This window comes from Aquarana catesbeiana, linkage group LG03 (assembly GCF_042186555.1).
Source record: "Aquarana catesbeiana isolate 2022-GZ linkage group LG03, ASM4218655v1, whole genome shotgun sequence".
In the NCBI taxonomy this organism is placed as follows: domain Eukaryota; kingdom Metazoa; phylum Chordata; class Amphibia; order Anura; family Ranidae; genus Aquarana; species Aquarana catesbeiana.
In genome coordinates this window covers 268,500,023-268,522,125 of record NC_133326.1, presented here as the reverse complement: position 1 = coordinate 268,522,125, position 22,103 = coordinate 268,500,023, and the positions used below count along the sequence as shown (strand labels likewise).

General features: G+C 41.1%; 1 protein-coding gene across 1 annotated transcript in view; it reads left to right on the top strand.

Moving 5' to 3' along the window:
• The window catches only part of LGR5 (leucine rich repeat containing G protein-coupled receptor 5), a 223,604-nt gene extending 216,625 nt beyond the window's left edge, over positions 1-6,979 (top strand). The window contains exons 17-18 of the mRNA XM_073620041.1: positions 1,168-1,251; positions 1,554-6,979. Coding sequence (XP_073476142.1) covers positions 1,168-1,251; positions 1,554-2,635 — 1,166 coding nt within the window. The 3' untranslated portion in view covers positions 2,636-6,979. The remainder of the gene's footprint in view (positions 1-1,167; positions 1,252-1,553) is intronic.
• Positions 6,980-22,103: the final 15,124 nt, after the last annotated feature.

Below are 22,103 nucleotides of genomic sequence, written 5' to 3'. Positions count from 1 at the left end.
GTGTGGGCGAAAAATTAACACTTCACATCACCCTGAACACACCATCCCCACCGTGAAACACGGTGGTGGCAGCATCATGGTGTGGGGATCTTTTCTTCAGCAGGGACAGGGAAGCTGGTCAGAGTTGATGGGAAGATGGATGGAGCCAAATACAGGGCAATCTTAGAAGAAAACCTGTTATGCAGCGTACACACGCGGACTTTTCGACCTAACTGGTCCGACAGACTTTCTGGCGGACTTTTGACGGACTTCCGATGGACTTTTTAACCAACGGACTTGCCTACACATGATCACACCAAAGTCCGACGGATTCGTACGTGATGACGTACAGCAGCCTAACATAAGGAAGTTGATAGCCAGTAGCCAATAGCTGCCCTAGCGTTGGTTTTTGTCCGTCGGACTAGCATACAGACGAGCGGATTTTGCAAAGAAGAATGGGCAAAAATTTCACTCTCTAGATGTACAAGCTGGTAGTGACATCTCCAAAAAGACTTGCAGCTATAATTGCAGCCAAAGGTGGTTCTAAAAAGTATTTACTCAGAGGGGCTGAATACAAATGCATGTCACACTTTTCACATAGTTATTTGTAAAAAAATTTGAAAACCATTTATCATTTTCCTTCAACATCACAATTATGTGTCACTTTGTGTTGGTCTATCACATAAAATCCCAATAAAATACATTTACGTTTTTGGTTGTAATATGACAACATGTGGAAAATTTCAAGGGATATGAATACTTTTTCAAGGCACTATGTATATCTCTTGTGGACAGACCTGTGGGCCCATGTGCAGAACCAAACAAATGTTTTAAGTCCAATATAACAGTAGTAACAGTGACTGGAAACTGTATCTTGTGCCACTGTATTAAAGCATTTTCACATTTTTTTCACCAGACACAGGAGTTAAAGTGATTGTAAACGATCACTTGTAAAACAACCCATTTTGTTTAAAATAGAAATGAAAGGCAAAACATTTTGTACAGATATAAAAAAAATTATAAATACCTTTTTTCCCTTTTTTATAAGGGATCACATTCCCTCTGTTCTCAGTTACATAAGAGCTTGGGGGAAGAAGCAGCACAAAGATCAATTACATGATTGATTGCAGTTATAACTTCATAAGGGTTTTAATAATAATTTAATGAGAAAAAACATTTACACTACAGATGACCGTGACTTTGAAGATTTCCTTTTGGACTTTGAAGAAGATCTTAAAGTTCTTCACACTGTACAGTGTACACCATCTCCAGGTAAATAGTGAATTATTAAATGCAATAATAGTAATAAAGTATATAACATAAAATATAATCTTTAGATCTGGTGTCTATTGCTATTATAGATAAGGTATTACAGGTTTTTCTATAAACTATGTATACCATTTGAAAGTTTTTTTTTTATAAGAAGACCCATAATGGAATATTTACTCTATAACTTACAGATGGTATTTTTGTTTTTTAGTTGTTGGATCTTTTACAAATTCAATTACAGTATATCTGCTCTTGCAAAGTTAAATTGACATAATACTAATGTACTGCATCTCTCTTTTATCTAGGACCCTTCAAACCTTGTGATCATTTATTTGGAAGCTGGCTCATCCGAATTGGCGTGTGGCTTATAGTTTTCCTAGCTTTTATCTGCAACAGTTTAGTTATTACAACTGTCTTCAGACATCTCTCATACATTCCATCCATAAAGCTTCTGATTGGTTTTATTGCCATCATGAACACCCTAATGGGTCTATCCAGTGGTGTTCTGGCCACAGTTGATGCTTTTACCTTTGGAAACTTTGCTCAGTATGGGGCTTGGTGGGAAAGTGGGGTAGGCTGTCAAATAACTGGCTTCCTGTCAGTTTTTGCTGCTGAATGTTCCATCTTTCTTTTAACAGTGGCTGCACTTGAGAGAGGATTGTCAGTGAAATGTTCTACTAAATTTGAATCAAAATCCTCTTTTATAAGTGTTAAACTGTCTATCGTCTTGTGCTTCATTCTTTCACTGGTCATTGCAGTGTCACCTCTGCTAAGTGGCAGTGCTTATGGGACATCTCCATTGTGTTTCCCTTTACTGTTTGGTGACCCCTCCTCTATGGGTTTCATGGTTGCTTTAGTCCTCCTGAACTCACTCTGCTTTCTTGTAATGACCGTTGCCTATACTAAGCTGTACTGCACTCTAGAGAAAGGTGAACTAGAAAATGTGTGGGACTGTTCAATGGTGAAGCATATAGCTCTGCTGCTGTTCACTAACTGCATATTGTACTGCCCAGTGGCCTTCTTGTCATTTTCCTCACTTCTAAATCTCACATTCATTAGTCCAGAAGTGATCAAGTCAATACTGTTGCTAATTATTCCTTTACCTGCATGCTTAAATCCTCTCCTCTACATCCTCTTCAATCCTCACTTCAAGGAAGACATTGGCACTTTAAAGGGTACAGATATGCTGTGGACCAGATCTCGTCAAACAAGTCTGGCTTCTATCAACTCTGAGGACGCAGAAAAACAGTCTTGCGATTCCACTCAAGCCCTGGTAACCTTTGCAAGTTCCAGTATATCATATGAGTTACCAGTCAGTTCCTCCTCATCATATCGAGTGACTGAAAACTGCACATTATCATCTGCAGCATATGTGCCTTGTCACTGATGAGGCAGTCCTACCAATACTTGTTTTTGGTATGATTCCGTATTTACAATGACCACAAGTTTCTTAATATTTGCTGTCATTGGGGGAATGTCAAATGCCTTTATTTAATAAGGCAAACCATAAAGCGCAGTAAGCTGTAGCAACCAATCAAACATCATCTTTCATTATCCTGTCTATATAAAACAACAAATGTTAAAATCTGTTTGAAAGATAGCCTTATGAACAGTATGTTCTTTGTTGCATTTGTATCTATTTAATAATGTGGTACAAAAAGCACTAATGAGCAGTAACATGTGCCAACCAATTGCAAATTAATTTTCAGTTTATTGTACTGAAATTTAAGGAAAGACTGTTTGTAGTTGGTTGGTTTGGGTACAGTTTGCACATTCCTCTTTACACTTATTAAAAACAGTTGAGTATCTTTTTTCCTTGAACCATAACAAACAGTGCTGTTTTAGCTGGACAGTCTTTAAAGGATGAAGCTCTGGAATTGGTTATAATATTTCAGAGTTTTCTTGTATTCCCATCAAAATTATCTCTTTTAATTGATCCAAAAGAGCCCTGACTGAATGCCTAGGAAACACACCGTCAGCTTCCAAGTGATCTAGTATTGTTCCTAGCGTGCCCTCCAAAAATGTAAATGTAAAATTTAAAAACCTTTCTTTTTAGGCAATTTACAGTAATATACATATAACTCTATATCCTCCAGAATACGTAGAACATTTCTTACATTAAGGGCTGCTCTTATAGCCAAGGTTTCATTCATTCTATGCAGTGATTCTATGCAGGACAGAAGTCTCAATATCTAGTATATTGGTGCCCAGAAAAACTACACTACTGTGTTTCAATTATGTATACTGTATATTACCAAGAAATGTTTCATTTATGTTAAATTACGTAGACATAATGGAGACTCCAGGCATACAGCTACATAGGTACATAGATAAAATACATACTGTATATGGAGTTGTTTTACCTGCCAAAGGATTCATATTTCTGTCCATCCAGTTATGAGATTTACAGAGCTCTGCCACACAACACAGCCCTGTATAGTAGTGCAGGGGACCTGATTTTAAGTAATTTAACTAGGCCTTGTTCTTCATGTCATTGGACTGTGAAAGTGGAAGCAGCAGACTAATAAGCTTTCCATCACTCTACTCTTTCATCCTATCAGCATGTTTCTTGTTAACTACATTGCATTATAACTTGCCTGGAGTACAGCTTTAAACATTTTGGTAGGCAGTTAGGACAAATATCAGTGTCAGGAAGGAAAAAAAAACAGTGCTACAAAGCCAATTGTTAAAATCCGGTTGGCTAAAATTCCTGCTAAGATGACTGCACCATTACCAAAAATGAACTCTACACTAAGGGCCCATTTCTAAAAGTTCAAAACTATTTTTTTTTTCATTTTTTCCTTTCCAAACCTTGACATATGTATAAATGATTTTTTCAGTACCCTGAATCAGTTTATTAGCTCTCCAATCTTAGATTTCACAGTTTTGCACCATTCTGGGGCCTTTTTAAAGTGGAGGTGCAGGAAGTTTGTAAAGCAGTTTTTAGTATTAGTACAGACAGCTCTGTAATGGTGGTATACATAACTACCTGTAATACCACCCTCTTCCTTTGTATGAATTTGCTGGTTTATTTCTTGTTTGACTTTTTTTGCCTGGCTTGCTCCAAAAATGTAACAGTTGTGTTCTTCTAAGAGCCACTTCACCATTTTCAACATTTTTGGCCTGTAAATTGCTACCACTTACGTGCAAGTCAAGCAAGAAATAGTGCATCTAATTTGGTTTGTAAACTGGCTGTGAAAATATCCTCACAGTTTTATTATCAATGCTGTGCTGATTTGTGGGAGGTCAGGAATTTCTGAACTGGAGATTACAAAAATAATTTCATACATTCATTTATTGCTTTAGTATATCCCCTTAGACTTGAATGAGCATATTCTAATTGTGTGATAGTAAGCTCATTCCTTTTCATTTGTTTTGGCTCACCTGGATGACCTCACAGTATGAACACAGAGATAAAAGGGTTCTATAAAGCCAGCTCAGTGGTTATCTTAATCCTGTATCTATTGCAGCTCCCTCAACTAGGGTAGCATGCCTTCCAAGCAGGATTCCATAAACAAGTTTGGATTAAGCAAAGGCTCAGTAGACCATTGCACAAATGTATTACTGTGTTTATTTAGGTTGATTTTAACTGGCTTGGTGTGTGCTGTAATCTTCAGTATAAGTTCCTGTTTCAGTTAAACATTTCAAGTGATTCAATTATATATATTTATATATATCTGAGACAGCAGCATTGCTTTTCACCTTTTTTTTTTACAACTGCTACTGTCCACCATGTACTTGAAAACTTAATTTGGAATTTAAAGGTATCATTTATCCTACAAGAGCCTGATCTTCCAGAACCACACAAATCTAATTTCAAGTTCCATAGAATCTGTAAAATATTTAGAAACAGGTTTCAGCAGTCCTTTATTTATCCAGGAATTTTCACTGAACCTCAGAGATATATAATTAGTTTTGAAGCGGAAAACCATCCGTCAATTAATGGTTAACACATGAAGCCCTAGACTTTGTCAAGACTGGCCAAGACACTTTTAGAGAAAGCCACAGATAGAAAAACAAGTTTTACTGAAATACTGGATTAGGACTATTAAGTTGTAACACAACCTTTCCAGCAGCAGCTAAGGCATAACAGAGAATGGTATTTACTAAGTCAATGCTGGCAAAGACGAATGTAATTTTACACACTGCATTGGGATATCACGTTTTATTAACTGAGATATAAGGCAAAATAAACAATCTTAGCCATTAGAGAAATTATTTTCACTAATTTGAAAACCGTGCAACATTTCCTTTGAATGATTGCAATCATTTTAAGGAGTATTTCATTTTGGCACCAACATACAGTATGTGCTCTGAGGTTCTATGTGTTAGGCAAATGTATTACTTTAGCAAAAATATGACTTTATATCATAAAATTGAATTGCTATTTTAAGCAATCATACAGGTGGATCTTAAACCGGTTTGGTCACACATTTGTGATCAAAACCCTAAATGCCAGTAAGGAAGAGACTATACACCAAATGGATACACGGACATACAAATCCATGACCTTGTTTATTCACGCTAAACTAAACAGGACTCATCTGTGCTTTACAGCCTGTACAGACGATCAGAAAATCCTACAAAAAATACCACTTTCAAAGTGATCGTACGATAATCTAATTGTTAGTACACAGCTTTTGTCCAAAACTTCCAAATTTTTTTCTGTTGCACGAGAATTTTCGTACTTTAGTAACCTCTTCATTTTTGATATGAGACTGGCATGCAAAAAAATAAAAATAAAAAAATGACAATCATTTGTCCAATAATCTCATCATGAGTACAAGGCTTTAGGGGGATTATTTACAAATCTACTACTATTCTGTGACCAGATAGTGGCTCCTTGGGCAAAAATATATATAATAGGTTGGCCTTTCTGACATTTCTTATTTGTGGCTTTAAATAGGCAGAGCTGCAACAGTTCATGCTGGTGCACAGATAAGACCAGACATAAAAAATCATTGCTAAACATCTATAGGACATGTAGGAGAACCACAAAGATATTATTGCAGCCCTTGTGTGGCCATATTTTTTTTCCCCAAGGGCCCATATATATAAAGTTGATTTTAATGAAGAAAAAAAAGATGTAAAATTACCTTTCCTGGCTAATACTCAATAGCGCTGGTATATGCGAATACATATAAGTTAAGGACTTGGGATTATATACTATACAATATGTAGTTTGTTTTATCATTTCCCTGTGTGTTCATGCAGTTAAATGGAGTAATCACTCCATTTAAATGAAAGGGAAGCACAATGGCAAAACAAATTATGACACGAGAGGGGGGATTTACTAAAACTGGAGCACTCAGAATCTGGTGCAGCTGTGCATGGTAGCCAATCAGTTTCTAACCTCATCTTGGTCAATTAAGCTTTGGCAATAAAACCTGGAAGCTGATTGGTAGGGATGAACCGAACACCCCCTGCTTCGGTTCGCAGCAGAACATGCGAACAGGCAAAAAATTTGTTCAAACAACTTTAAAGTCTATGGGACACGAACGTGAAAAATTTAAAGTGCTAATTTTAAGGGTTAATATGCAAGTTATTGTCATAAAAAACTGTTTGGGGACCTGGGTCATGCCCCAGGGGACATGTATCAATGCAAAAAAAAGTTTTAAAAACAACCGCATTTTCGTGAGCAGTGATTTTAATAGTGCTTAAAGTGAAACAATAAAAGTGAAATATTCCTTTAAATTTCGTACCTGGGGGGTGTCTATAGTATGCCTGTAAAGTGGCGCATGTTTCCCGTGTTTAGAACAGTCCCTGCACAAAATGACATTTCTAAAGGAAAAAAGTCATTTAAAAGTGATCGCGGCTATAATGAATTGTTGGGTTGGGCAAAACAGATAAAGGTCATTAAAAAAAATGGCACGGGATCCCCCCAGTCCATTACCAGGCACTTTGGGTCTGGTATAAATATTAAGGGGAACCCCGAACCAAAATTAAAAAAAAGAAAAATTGCATGGGGGTCCCCCCCAAATATGGATATTAAGGGGAACCCTGCGCCATGCAAGGCCAACCGGTTATGTAAACGGGGCCACCCATTTACATAACCGGGTGGCCCCTCCCCCCTTTGACACCCTGAGAAATCCATAGGGAAGTCCCCGTGCATCAAAGGGGGGTGGGGTCACCCGGGAACATCACTGTGTGGCCCTGCCCTCAGTTATAAAAGAATATGGCGGGTGCCTGCCATGGAGGCGGGTCGGTCGCAGCTTTGTTTTTTTTTTGATCCGTTGATGGAGTGAGAGAAGACTTCGTGGGACATTTTTATTTTTTTATTTTTTAACCACTTGCTGCCCGCCCGCCCGCAGTCATATGATGGCGGGACGGTGCAGCTGTTGTTCTGGGCCACCGTCATATGACGGCGCAGCCTTCCAGGCAGCCCAGGGGGCGTGTGCGCCGCCGGCGGGGCGCGCGCTTCGCTTGGGTCCCGGAGCGTGTGCTCGGCCACTGCGATGTCCGGGCACCCGCGATTGCCTAGTAACCGAGCAGGACTGTGGATCTGTGTGTGTAAACACACAGATCCACGTCCTGTCAGATGGGAGGAGACCGATGGTGTGTTCCTTGTACAAAGGAACACCGATCGGTCTCCTCCCCTTGTGAGTCCCCTCCCCCCACAGTTAGAATCACTCCCTAGCAACATAATTAACCCTACAGCGCCCCCTCCTGGTTAACCCCTTCATTGCCAGTCACATTTATACAGTAATCAATGCATTTTTATAGCACGGATCGCTGTATAAATGTGAATGGTCCCAAAAATGTGTCAAAATTGTCCGATGTGTCCGCCGCAATATCGCAGTCACGATAAAAATCGCAGATCGCCGCCATTATTAGTAAAAAAAAAATAATAATAAAAATGCTATAAATCTATCCCCTTATTTTGTAGACGCTATAACTTTTGCGCAAACCAATAAATATATGCTTATTGCAATATTTTTTACCAAAAATATGTAGAAGAATACGTATCGGCCTAAACTGAGGAAAAAATGTGTTTAAAAAAAAAAAAAATTTGGATATTTATTATAGCAAAAAGTAAAAAATATTGTGTTTTTTTCAAACTTGTCACTCTTGTTTTGTTTATAGCACAAGAAATAAAAACCGCAGGGGTGATCAAATACCACCAAAAGAAAGCTCTATTAGTGATGAAAAAATGATAAAAATTTCATTTGGGTACAGTGTTGTATGACCGCGCAATTGTTATTCTAAGTGCGACAGCGCTGAAAGCTGAAAATTGGCTTGGGCAGGAAGGGGGTGAAAATGCCCTGTATGGAAGTGGTTAATAAAGGACTTGTCCCAAGTTGTGTCTTGTCTTTTATACCATTTTGACACTTTTTTTGTGAAATGGTAGGGGTACATTTGTACCCCGTTACCATTTTAAACAGGGGGGAGGCTGGGATCTGGGGGTCCCCTTGTTAAAGGGGGCTTCCAGATTCTGATAAGCCCCCCCGCCCGCAGATCCTCAGAACCACCGGGCAAGGGTTGTGGGGATGAGTCCCTACCCCAAAGCACCCTACCCATGTTGAGGGCATGTGGCCTGGTACAGTTCAGGAGGGGGGCGCTCTCTCATCACCCCTTCTTTTCCTGCGACCTACCAGGTTGCGTGCACGGATAAGGGTCTGGTATGGATTTTTGGGGGGACCCCCATGCCATTTTTTTTATTTTGGCATGGGGTTCCCCTTAAAATCCCTGGTATGGAATTTGGGGGGACCCCACGCATTTTTTTTTTAATTTGGTTCAGGGTTCCCCTTAATATTCATACCAGACCCAAAGGGCCTGGTAATGGACTGGGGGGATCCCATTCCGTTTTGTTCAATGACTTTTATCTGTATTGCCGGACCCAATAATTCATTATAGCCGCGAGTACTTTTAAATTACTTTTTTCCTTTAGAAATGTCATTTTGCTCTCGGACTGTTCTAAATACGGGAAACATGCGCCACTTTACAGGCATACTATAGACACCCCCAGGTACAAAATTTAAAGGAATATTTCACTTTTATTGTTTCACTTTAAGCATTATTAAAATCACTGCTCCCGAAAAAACGGCTGTTTTTAAAACAGACAATACCATGCATATAAGCCTTTAAAATTAGCACTTGATTTCTCCCATAGACTTTTAAAGGGTGTTCCGCAGCTTTCGAATTTGCCGCGAACACCCTAAATTGTTCGCTATTCAGCGAACAGGCGAACATCTGATCGAGTCCAACTTACGTTCGACTCGAACATTGGGCTCATCCCTACTGACTGGTTTATATGCAGAACTGCACCACACTTTGCACTCTCCAGTTTTAGTAAATAAACCCATAGGGCAATATATAGAACTGTCATAACTAATTCTCAATTCACAACTTGGCTGTTCTGTACATAGTTGAAAATCTCATTTCATTGTAGCTCACTGGAAACTGTGAAATGATTGCTTCTATGTGCAGCATGTCTGTTGTATAGTAGTTTTATCCACCACATGTTGTATTAGATGCCATTGTGTAGAGAATACTCACTCAAGACTGAAATTCAAGGACACAACAAAATACATGTTTATAGCACATAGAAAGGATAGTGACCACAGACCTAATAACATTTCTATAATCCTGTCCTAAATTCAAAGCAGATATTCGATTCTTTAACATTAGGACAATTCTGTACTAGTAGTTGTACATTGTATAAAATAACTATTTGCAAGCTCTATATAAATAGACACAAGGTTTTATTTTTATAAGCATGTTTGAAATATTGTGATTAGATGTTTGTAACATTTAAATAAAATGCATAATTTTTTATGAGATTTGTAAATATAGAGCTGTATTTATTATGTCAGTAAAAATACAATAACAACAAATGACAAGTTGAAATGCTTCAAAATATGTATTCTGCTCACTCATTCTGAGAATATGTGTATATACTGTACATAAAATCTAGTGCCTGTATATAGGTAATGCCTGCCTGCTTTTTTTATTGGTGTAACAAATATATACAATTTGTAATAAAATTTGCAATGAAACAGATGTCCATTTTCTGATTACAATAAATAATGCATGGGCTGGGTTATGTACAGATGGGCACCTGATGCAACACTGTGCCTTAATGGTTAGCACTCCTGCTGTTAAGCACTAGGCTCCTTGGTTCCAATTACAACCAGTCCATTAGATATTCCAATCGCACACGTTCCCGGAAAATTTGCACAAAAATTAATGGGTGCTGTAGCGATTACCAGTTGGATTCTGGAAGCATCAGACAAACGTACATCTTCGCAAGCACACCATGGATCAGCAAAAAGTTGTCCAAAAAAGGTTTTTTTTATTGGAAAAAAGTTACATCACCAGAGAGGTGCAATGTTTCGGGGCCGCGCAGGACCCCTTCGTCAGGCAAGTGATGGGGTGCATAGTGCAAAACACAATATATATACATTGGCCACCAATTAGGAAAAAACAAGTGCAGAATGAGAAAATGAAAAATTAAAAAAATGAAAAAATAGTACACTGCCCCTCAGATTGACATCAGAATCCCGCCTAAATCTTTAAAAAAACGTTATATATAAAGACAAAAATGAAGGGTTAACAATAATGACAAACTAAAAATCATGGAGTGCAGATCACCATTTACAGGAGTGTCTAATGGTCTCCGATTGGCTAAAATTGCCGAGTCTGCCCGCTCAGGGCACAGTGTTAGCTAGGACCCAGCAACTACCTGTCAGCTGGAGGTCCAGGGAGCCAATCGCATGGCGCCATGTACGTCGCGCATGCGCCCAGCTCCGTAGTAACAGATTGATGTGAAGGACGCCTGGCAGTGGTCACGGCTTCTTTTTTACCCATGACGTATGGCCGGCGCTGCGTCTGGTAACCAAGGAGGGGTGTGAGCATACAGGGAGAGGAAAAGCGACAGAGCAGGGAAAAGCGTAAAGAGGTGAAGTGAACCATGGTGCAAAAGAAGAAAGAGAGAAAGGGAAAGAATAAAGGAGAAACCAAGGGAAAAGAAAAGAGGAAAGAAATAGAAAGCAGACAAGGAAAGAGAACCTGGAACAGAGGTTACAACCATCTGTCACAGCAGGAGGAAAAGAGGGGGAGCAAAAGAAGGGAAAGTATGCATAAGTGAAATAAAGGGGAAAGTATGCATGCATGAAAGGGACAGGTGAAGGGAACAGTGAAAGACAAAAGAAGGGGGGGAGAAGGAGGAGAAAAAGAGAATCTGGGGATACCATGTGCATCACAGTGGGAGCCCGGGGGCTGAATAAGACAAACCAAAAATTGGGAGTAGAACATAAAAATCTGTCAAAATATATGAAAAATTAAGAGTACCGAAATATGGTCATAATTAATGTGCCCGCTGGGTGAGTATCACAGGTAAATACCAGATGTGGAAAAGGTACAGCAGAGATTAAAGGTCCCCCAAAGGGAAGGAGAAGTACCAAGTACGTATAAAGTACAAGGTATATAATTATCCGATGAGTCATTGCTCAGATAATGCGTGGATGATCAAAATTACATATTGTACATCATAATGACAACCAAGCCATGGATGGAAACGAAAACATACATAGGAAATTGTCATCTATCATCAATAAAGCATGTGAACGATAAATTAGTATTGAGGCCCCCAGGGTGTACCGTGCCTAAGGTATGAATCCAGTAGGCCTCACGGCAGAGAAGTAACCGATCACGGTCCCCACCTCTATGAGGTGGCTTCATGTGCTCAATCACCATCCCACGCAGCTCATGGGTTTGGTGCTTACCCACATATGTTAATGTACAGGGGCATTTTAACACATATACACAGAAATCAGTGTTGCAATTATAGTACTCACGTATCGGTAAGGTTTACCCATATGTGGGTGTGTAAAATGTGTGCCACAAATAAGTGAGTTACATATGTTGCAGTTATAGCATCTGTAGCAGCCTGTTTTTTGTGATATTTTGGGCAACGCTTTGATGTACTTGTGTCTGGGATCAGCTTGTATTAGATGGTCATGTAGCGTTCTGCCCCGTTTGTATGCTATCATGGGCCTAGCCTTTGTGGTGGGTCCCAGGGATCTGTCAGATAGATAGATAAGATATTCCGGTTATGTTCAATAGCATGTTTAATCGCACCCGATTCCTGATTGAACGTGTGTACAAACAATGGACAAGTAACAGGGCTGGGGGTTCTGGTCCGTCTCTTCTGGGTTTTGTCAAGAGCTTGGTCAAGCAACACTGTGGTATACCCGCACTCCAAGAATTTGTTGTACATAATTTCAAACTGCTTCTTTTTATCCTCCTCATCGGAGCAGATGCGTAGTACCCTAGCAAATTGTGAGACAGGTAGATTTCTGCATAGATGTTCAGGATGTGCACTCTGAAAATAGAGCAAGGTGTTTCTGTCAGTAGGTTTGGTGTATAGAGATGTTGTGATGGTGCCATGGTTATTGGTGATGAGCACATCAAGGAATGAAATACGTTCACAAGAGAATTCGGGATTGAACACAATTCCTGGAAAAATACTGTTCAAAAAGTCAACAAACTGAACTCATCCTTGCTTCCTGACCAAATGAGGAAAATGTCATCAATGTACCTCATCCATTTTAAAACATACTTGTAGAAAAGGGGGGATGGGTAAATGTGTTGTTCTTTAAGGTAGCCAACAAATAAGTGCTGCCGAGCTCCCCATGGCTGTGCCACATATTTGTCTGTATGTCCTTCCCTCAAACATAAAGTGGGTATTAGTGAGGATAAACTCAAGACATTCAAGAATATACCCACAAGGTACCCTGGAGAAGTCATGTTTAGCACAGAAATGTTCAACGGCCCGCAGGCCGGCAGAATTCGGTATGCAGGTATATAGGGATGTTTCCAGTCATTCTGAAGGGTATGGAAGGGTCTCAGTTTCTCAAGGAAATCACTCGTATCCCATGTATAGGCAGGTAGATCCTTTACGAAGAGCTGTAAGTAGAAATCAATAACCTGGGCCAGCGGTTGTGTAATGGCCCCTCTACCGGATACTATGGGTCGGAACTTAAGTGGTGTGGTGCCCTTATGAATTTTAGGTAGTCCATAGATGAAAGGCATGCGGGGATGGTCGTTATATAGGAAATTAGCCACCTCATCCGTCAGCCAACCGCCCGATCGCCCCATATTAATTAGGTGAGATAAAATATTCTTGGCACCTTGTGATGGATCTCTATTCAGTGTCATGTAGCTAGTGGAGTCAGCCAACAAAGAGAGCATACCCTTCCTGTACTCACTGTAGTCCATGATCACAATACTCCCGCCTTTGTCGGCGGGTTTAATGATAATGTTTTTATCGTCTTTGAGTGATCTGAGTGCAGTGAAGTCCTCCGGGTTCAAATTAGTGTATGTTCTGTTTGAGGCTTTGTGGGACACATCATGTTTGATTGTCCTGATGTAGTTCTCGATAGAGTGGAAATGTCCAGGAGGTATGAATTTGCTTTTCAATCTGAATGGGATTGGTGTGGTTTTCTTGGCTGTGGTAATGGTGGGTGTCCCCGGTTGTGTGTGAAAAAATTGTTTTATTTTTAATGTACGCTCAAATTTGAACATTTCAATCTCGAAGTCAAACAGATTGAGTCTATTGGTAGGGCAAAAAGACAGGCCTTTAGATAAAAGTCTGGACTCACCGTTGGTGATGGCTCATGATGAAAGGTTGATTACCGGGTACGCCTGGATCCCCGCCGTCCGCTGCTGCGAAGTGGTGGCACAGTCTGTTCTCTTGATGCCCCTCCTTGATCTGCGTTTCCACTGACTACAGGAAAAAGGGTCTGGTGAGCTGCGTTCCCGGAGGTGGGGGCGCCTGTCGATATCCCGGCCTCGCTGTCAGATGATGGATTTTCAGTGGGGCGCTCACTCTCTGATGTGGGAGGTCGACTGTGTCTCCGTACTGTATCTGTGCGTGGGCGGAGCCTTCTCATGGGACGTGTGGCTCCTGTGACCCAAGGATAACCTCGTCCCTCCTGGTAATCTTGATTAAAAAATCTTAGCTTGTCTCGTTTGACCTGTTTCTGTTTTTCAGAGTATACTAGCATCTCACTGTCAATATTGCGTAACGCGCTTGCTAGTGCGTCGTTATCCTGGACAGGCACTATAAGTGTTGATAGTTCTCTGTTAAGTTGGCACAGTTGAACCTTGACTTCTTCTATCACAATAAGCATATAGTTGAGCGAATTTTGTGTGGAGATCTCACACCACTTTTCACAGAACTCACGTTTGTGACGTCCAATAGTAGGTTGGTTCTTGATGCGTCTGCCCATGTAGTTCGAGATCGATTTGTCTTTTCTTTAATCATTTGATCTCTCGGTGGATATCAGTGGCAGTGTCAGTTCCAAACGCCTTATTCTCATCAGGAGGAAACAAAATGGCGTCTATCTCTTCTTGGCTGTAGATGCAGCCAGGGGCTCTGTTGAACTGGGAGGATCCTGCATCATCGGATGCCATCAGTGTCTAGGCAAGTTTCTCAATCAGATAAATTGGTGACAACCGTGTCCCGCATGTGTCGGGCACGGAGGATAATGAACCCCATGTTTGGGTGGCCACCGGGGGTGCGTAATGGAAACCAGTATTAGTAATTCGATACTCCAATCGCACACGTTCCCGGAAAAATAGCACAAAAATTAATGGGTGCTGTAGCGATTACCAGTTGGGTCCTGGAAGCATTCCTGTGACGACGCCCCACTGCCAGGCGTCCTTCACATCGATCTGATACTACGGAGCTGGGCGCATGCGCGACGTACGCGGCGCAATGCAATTGGCTCCCTGGACCTCCAGCTGACAGGCAGTCGCTGGGTCCTAGCTAACACTTTGCCCTGAGCGGGCAGACTCAGCAATCTTAGCCGATCAGAGACCATTAGACACCCCTGTAAATGGTGATCCGCACTCCATGACTTTTAGTTTGTCATTATTGTTAACCCTTCATTTTTGTCTTTATATATAATGTTTTTTAAAGATTTAGGTGGGATTCTGATGTTAATCTGACGTCAGAGGGAGGGGGAGTGTACTATTTTTTCATTTTCTCATTCTGCACTTGTTTTTTCCTAATTGGTGGCCACTGTATATATATTGTGTTTTACACTATGCACCCCATCACTTGCCTGACGAAGGGGTCCTGCGCGGCCCCAAAACGTTGCACTTCTCTTGTGATGTAACTTTTTTCCAATAAAAAAACCTTTTTTTGGACAACTTTTTGCTGATCCATGGTGTGCTGGCGAAGATGTACGTTTGTCCAATCCCAACCAGGACACCACCTGCATGTGCAGGTTTCCTCCCGCACCCCAAAGACATGCTGTTGGGTAAATTGGCCCTTGAAGACTTCCACATTTGGTCATGTTGCAACCAAAAACATAAATGTATTTTATTGGGATTTTATGTGATAGACCAACACAAAGTAACACAAAATTGTGTACAAATAAATATGAGAAAAGTGTGGCATGCATTTCTATTCAGCCCCCTGAGTCAATACTTTGTAGAACCACCTTTTGCCTCAATTACAGCTGCAAGTCTTTTGGGGGATGTCTCTACCAGCTTTTCACATCTTTTTTTGCAAAATAGCTCAAGCTCTGTCAGATTGGATGAAGAGCGTCTGTGAACAACAATTTATAAGTCTTGCCACAGATTCTCAATTGGATTTAGATCTGGACTTTGACTGGGCCATTCTGACACATGAATATGCTTTGATCTAAACCATTCCATTGTAGCTCTGGCTGTATGTTTAGGGTCATTGTCCTGCTGGAACCTCTGCCCCAGTCTCAAGTCTTTTGCAGACTCTACAGGTTTTCTTCTAAGATTGCTCTGTGTTTGGCTCCATCCATCTTCCCATCAACTCTGACCAGCTTCCCTGTCCCTGCTGAAGAAAAGCATCCCCACAACAGGACGCTACCACCACCATGTTTCATGGTGGGGATGGTGTGTTTAGGGTGATGTGCAGTGTTAGTTTTCAGTGAAACATAGCGTTTTGCTTTTAGGCCAAAAAGTTAAATTTTGGTCTCATTTAACCAGAGCACCTTCTTCCACATGTTTGCTGTGTCCCCCACATGGCTTCCTGCAAACTGCAAACCGGACATCTTCTGTCTTTCTTATACCAATGGCTTTCTTCTTGCCACACTTCCATAAAGGCCAGATTTGTGAAGTGCACGACTAATAGTTGTCCTGTGGACAGATTTTCCCACCTGATCTGTGGATCTCTGCAGCTCCTCCAGAGTTATCATGGGCCCCTTGGTTGCTTCTCTGATTAATGCTCTCCTTCTCCACAACTTTGTCCCTTCTTACATCAATGCCCCCTTACATCAGTGTCCTCCCTTACAATGGTATCTTCTTTGCATCAGAGTCCCCACTTACATCAGAGTCCCCCCTTTATATCAATGTTCCCTCTTACATCAATGCCCCCTTACATCAGTGTCCTCCCTTGCAATAGTGTGCCCCCTTCTATCAGAGCCCCCCTACTCACATCACTTACATACATACAGTATCTCACAAAAGTGAGTACACCCCTCACATTTTTGTAAATATTTTATTATATCTTTTCATGTGACAACACTGAAGAAATTACACTTTGCTACAATGTAAAGTCGTGAGTGTACAGCTTGTATAACAGTGTAAATTTGCTGTCCCATCAAAATAACTTAACACACAGCCATTAATGTCTAAACCACTGGCAACAAAAGTGAGTACACCCCTAAGTAAAAAAGGTTCCAAATTGGGCCCAAAGTGTCAATATTTTGTGTGGCCACCATTATTTTCTAGCACTGTCTTAACCCACTTGGGCAAGGAGTTCACTAGACCTTCACAGGTTGCCACTGGAGTCATCTTCCACTTCTCCATGAAGACATCATGAAGCTGGTGGATGTTAGAGACCTTGCGCTCCTCCACCTTCTGTTTGAGGATGTCCCACAGATGCTCAATAGGGTTTTTAGGTCTGGAGACATGCTTGGCCAGTCCATCACCTGTACCCTCAGCTTCTTTAGCAAGGCAGTGGTCATCTTGGAGGTGTGTTTGAGGTCGTTATCATATTGGAATACTGCCCTGCGGCCCAGTCTCCGAAGGGAGGGGATCATGCTCTGCTTCAGTATGTCACAGTACATGTTGGCATTCATGGTTCCCTCAATGAACTGTAGCTCCCCAGTGGCGGCAGCAATCACGTAGCCCCAGACCATTACACTCCCACCGCCATGCTTGACTGTAGGCAAGACACACTTGTCTTTGTACTCCTCACCTGGTTGCTGCCACATATGCTTGACACCATCTGAACCAAATAAGTTTATCTTGGTCTCATTAGACCACGGGACATAGTTCCAGTAATCCATGTGCTTAGTCTGCTTGTCTTCAGCAAACTGTTTGCGGGCTTTCTTCTGCATCATCTTTAGAAGAGGATTCCTTTTGGGACAACAGCCATGTAGACCAATTTGATGCAGTGTGCGGCGTATGGTCTGAGCACTGACAGGCCCCTTTCCCCCTTTATATCAGAGTTCTTCCTTATATCTGTGTGCCCCATTACATCACTGTCCCCCCCTCCACTTCTGAGCACCCCTTACATCACTTGCTCATTTCTTATATCAATTCCTCCTTACATTAATGCCCTCCTTTACAATAGTGTCTTCTCTGCATCAGAGTCCCCCCTTACATCAGTGTTCCCCCTTATATCAATTCCCCATCTTACATCAGTTCCCTTTCCCCTTACAGCGCCCGCTTACATCAGTGTCCCCTTTACAATATTGCATTCCTTGCATCAGAGCTTCCCCCTTATATTAGTGTCCCCTTACATAAGAGCCCCCCCTTACATTGAATCTCCCCCTTACATCAGTGTTCCTCCCTTTACATGAATGTGCCCCCACCCTCTTTACATCAATGTAGTCCCCTACCTTAACAAGCATGGTCATAGCAGCACAGCGGGAGCTGAGAGGCGGAGCAAGTGTGAATGGGACAGTTCCGTCCTGTCCTGCTGGGGGGGTGACACAAACAAGTGATGTCATTGGTTTTGTAGCTCACCAGCAGTGCCAGCAACCAAAAGCTGAAGGTGGGAAGGTGTGCAGAGTTTTAGAGCCCTCTCCTAGGTGATGCAGTAGTAAGAACACAGAGGAGATGTTTCACCTGCAGCTGCTCTTATCACTATCCGCTGCAGCTGAAAGATCAGTTCTGTGTAGTGAGAGCTCAGTGAAGGATCAACCGCTCTCCGCTCTACTACTCCTGGTCCTAGAAGAAGATGAGCTGTGCCCGCCTGAGGAAGGGCTTACCTGGCTTGCTCCTTCCTCATGCACACACAAACATCCCCAGGAAGGCTGCACAATGCACACTGAGACAACATCCTCCGCCGCTCACACTTAACGATTCAGCATGGCTGCAAGAAGTGAAGATCCCAGGGGCTGCTGGGAGATGAAGTTCCAGACTGCTACTAAATGGGAGAACAGTACAGGCAGTAGGAGCGCTGCACTGGCAGGAAGGAGAAGGGAGAGAGAGAATACAGCCTGCACCTCCTCCCAGCTATCTCCTCCTTGCGCCCATCGCTAGGCTGACAGTAGTGATGTTGCTATCACTACTCTCGTCAGTGGCAGCATCCCTCTCAATGTGGCGCCTGGGACACATGCCCCCCCTAGTTTCAGCCATGGCTCTGCCTACACAGGTCTTGTGCCCAGGAGTACCATCTGCAAGGAAGAATTGCCCAGAGAGACTCCGGACTCCAGTGTGCAAAGTTGTGCTCTTTCCACAGAAGGTTTTCTTTAAAGCTGGCCATATATCAGTTCAGCAGGGACCGGACGAATTTAGATTCATGTGTGTTTATGTCTGTTTGACAGACGTCGATTGTTAGATCAACTTTTGTTGAGTGTGCTTGTTGAAAAATTGTTCTCGATCAGCGGCTGCAGCTGCTGATCAGTACATTCAATAAAATGTCCCAGTGGGGAGCATTCCTCTATCCACCATGCTTGTGTTAGTGGAGGTATGCGTTCAATGTTTTTTTTTTTTTGTTTTCTTCGTTCAGTACACTGGCTGATAAAAAAAAAAAAGAGTAATCTATGGAAAGCGTATGACTGTTATTGCTGGGAAGGTGTTTTTAGAAAATATCAAAAGTGTGGGAGTTTGGGGCTTTGAATCACAAGTATTACAGGAAAAAAAAAAAGAGTGTGGGATTTGTATTAACTAAAGCAAGAGTACTTCATCATGAGTCTGAATAACTGGTCAAGCCTTTTTATGACTTGCCCAGAGAGTTTGTGCTTGTGCCACATCATATGTTTAGGAATTAAGTTAATGAATACCACTGAAAGCTAATAATGAATACACTTATTAAAATGAATTTCTTTATTGCGGCAGGAAAAAGAAGACAATCTAAATAAGTCTTCACCACACAGCTGCAAAGCATTGATGATTTTACACACTGACATCACAGACATCTGGATGACAGCACACCATTCAAAATTATGAATTGCTGTGGTGGGTTAACAAAATGATTGACACATTATGATTAAATTCATTGCTTAATTACTTCAGTCTCGTTCTTGTTTATGTTATCAGATTTTCAGATTTTTCACCAGAGTTGATTTTAAACAGCTACAGGTCCCAATCTAACATGTAGACATTAGACTAGATGTTGAGCTAAATCATAATGTTATTTTGTAGCTTGTATTGTTTTATGTAGGCTTTTTTTGTATGGTCACTGCTTGGTTGGTTTACAAATACTTACCCTTGCACACTAACAATATGGAAGTCTAAACAGCAGATTAATCAACAAGCTGGTTTAATTATACTTGAAGTGGCACAGAATAATGTTTCCTTTTTGGTATTTCAGCCTCCTTTGAATACAAATGGTAAATCATATTCTGGATGGGCGTACTGTTGCCCCTTCATTAAAGTGGAAATGCTGATAGAGCGGGGAAGGGTTAGATCTTCCCTCATGTTTTTTTGCCATTTGTGGCCATGTTGGAGAAATTTCCTCTTATTTCCCGTTTTACAGGGAGAGCTAAAAGGACAAACAAACAATGAATTCAAATGTTAGTACATTGGAATAAGGCTATAACCAATTATAGTCATATTTTCATTTCTGTGACGGGTGAAGGTCTGGTGGTGGGCCCAAGTCCTGGGACAAATAGCCGTCTTTTGACTTTGCTAAATTTAATGGCGGACAACTAGAAAAATCCCTTTATATGATCTGACATGGCTTAGAGCTGCTTTCAGACATATATTTTTCTGTCAAAGGCTGATATTATTGAATGCTGTCAGGTTTATGTGCATTTCCCTATTTAAAATATTGTTAGATACTCCAGAATATTTGATAGATACATTTTCTATGAACCAAGCACATGACATTTACTTGACATTATAAAACATGCTCGTGATGTACACAAAGCCTTTTCACTAAGACTTTACCCAAACAGGAAAAAGAATCCACTGTAAAAACATAAATAACAATTTTCCTTGTTTTGATGTAATTTCACAAAGATTGTAATCTAGATGTTCCTGTTGTCAGGGATTCTTGCCTCGAGCACAATTTGGAATTTGAAAAGGAAGTGGAAGAATGGAGCTTGTCAGGATATAGAACATTTTTCACAAGCATGTACATGGAAGGGGTTGCCTCAGACTTTAGCAATGCAGATCTTCATTTTCCAAACATCAACTTGCACAAAAGCAGTGATCACTGAAGAGTAAGGTATAAAAGTCTGGACAACATTCGGACGTACTGCTAGTCACTCCGATATGAAATAAAATCTTTGTAAAGCTTTCTAACTAGCTCAGTTATATAAAACCAAATCATTTCTAAAAGAGAACTGAACCAACCAACCTGTGGGAAGGGCAAGTAAGGTACAGTTTATGTAAGTAATGCATAGCAGTATTTACCAACATATCTGGTTTGTACTTGTAATTTGTTACTTATTATCATGAGCAGCAGTGGCCACACAAGGAGAGTGTTACTTGCATGGGCTTGTTTGTAGCTGACTGCCTTTGGCACATGGAATTCCATATGTTTTGCCCTTCCTTGGCAAAATTCATGTACAGTATGAAGCTATATGTCCTAGTGCAGGGGTAGGCAACCTCAGCCCTCCAGCTGTGGTGAAACTACAAGTCCCATGAGACATTGCAAGACCCTGACAACCACAGGCATGACTCCTAGAGACAGAGGCATGATGGGATTTGTACTTTCACCACAGCTGGAGTGCCGAGGTTGCCTACCCCTGTCCTAGTGTATACATGATATTATTTATGGAAAGTGTGGAAATATATCAATTGACAATCCATTTTTTTACCAAAGGATGCTTTGCTATGGAATGTGCCTTCCTGTTCATTCCTGTGACTGAGAAGTGATAGGAGTCAGCATTTTAATGTAATTTTTAGATTAGGCATGGTTTCATTCATAATTAATATCCCTGCAGTGGCAAACTAGGATTAAAAAGAAGCTCTGGCATATACATTATCTCACATTTGTGTACATGATCAAACACTGCCATATCTAGTAGAATAACACTGTTTATGTACTGGAACCACACCTGGCTTAATACCTCATTCGGTCCCTGCTGTGCAAGCTACACCAAGGTGAAGCTTGGTATTTTATTAGGAAGGAACTCAGGTTAAACCACCCAAGGAAACCAAACTGCTTGTCTGGAAAATGCTGGAGTTGCCAGATAGTTGGTGTGGGTCTCATATTCCAGCCACACAAGACAAGCCAATGTACCTAAAGCATGGTCATGCAGGTGATCCTGCAGGCTGAATGCCTACTTGCATGGGCTATTGACTTGCTAAAAGATCTACCTACAATGAAAGGTATAATGTGGTGCAATTAAGGAAGTGCCACCTATCCTTAAAAACTGGCGGTAAAAAACTACCAAAACAGATGTTAAAGATTCAGCTTTATAGGTGTTTTGTGAGGCAAATGACTTGGAATTATTCTTAGATTTATA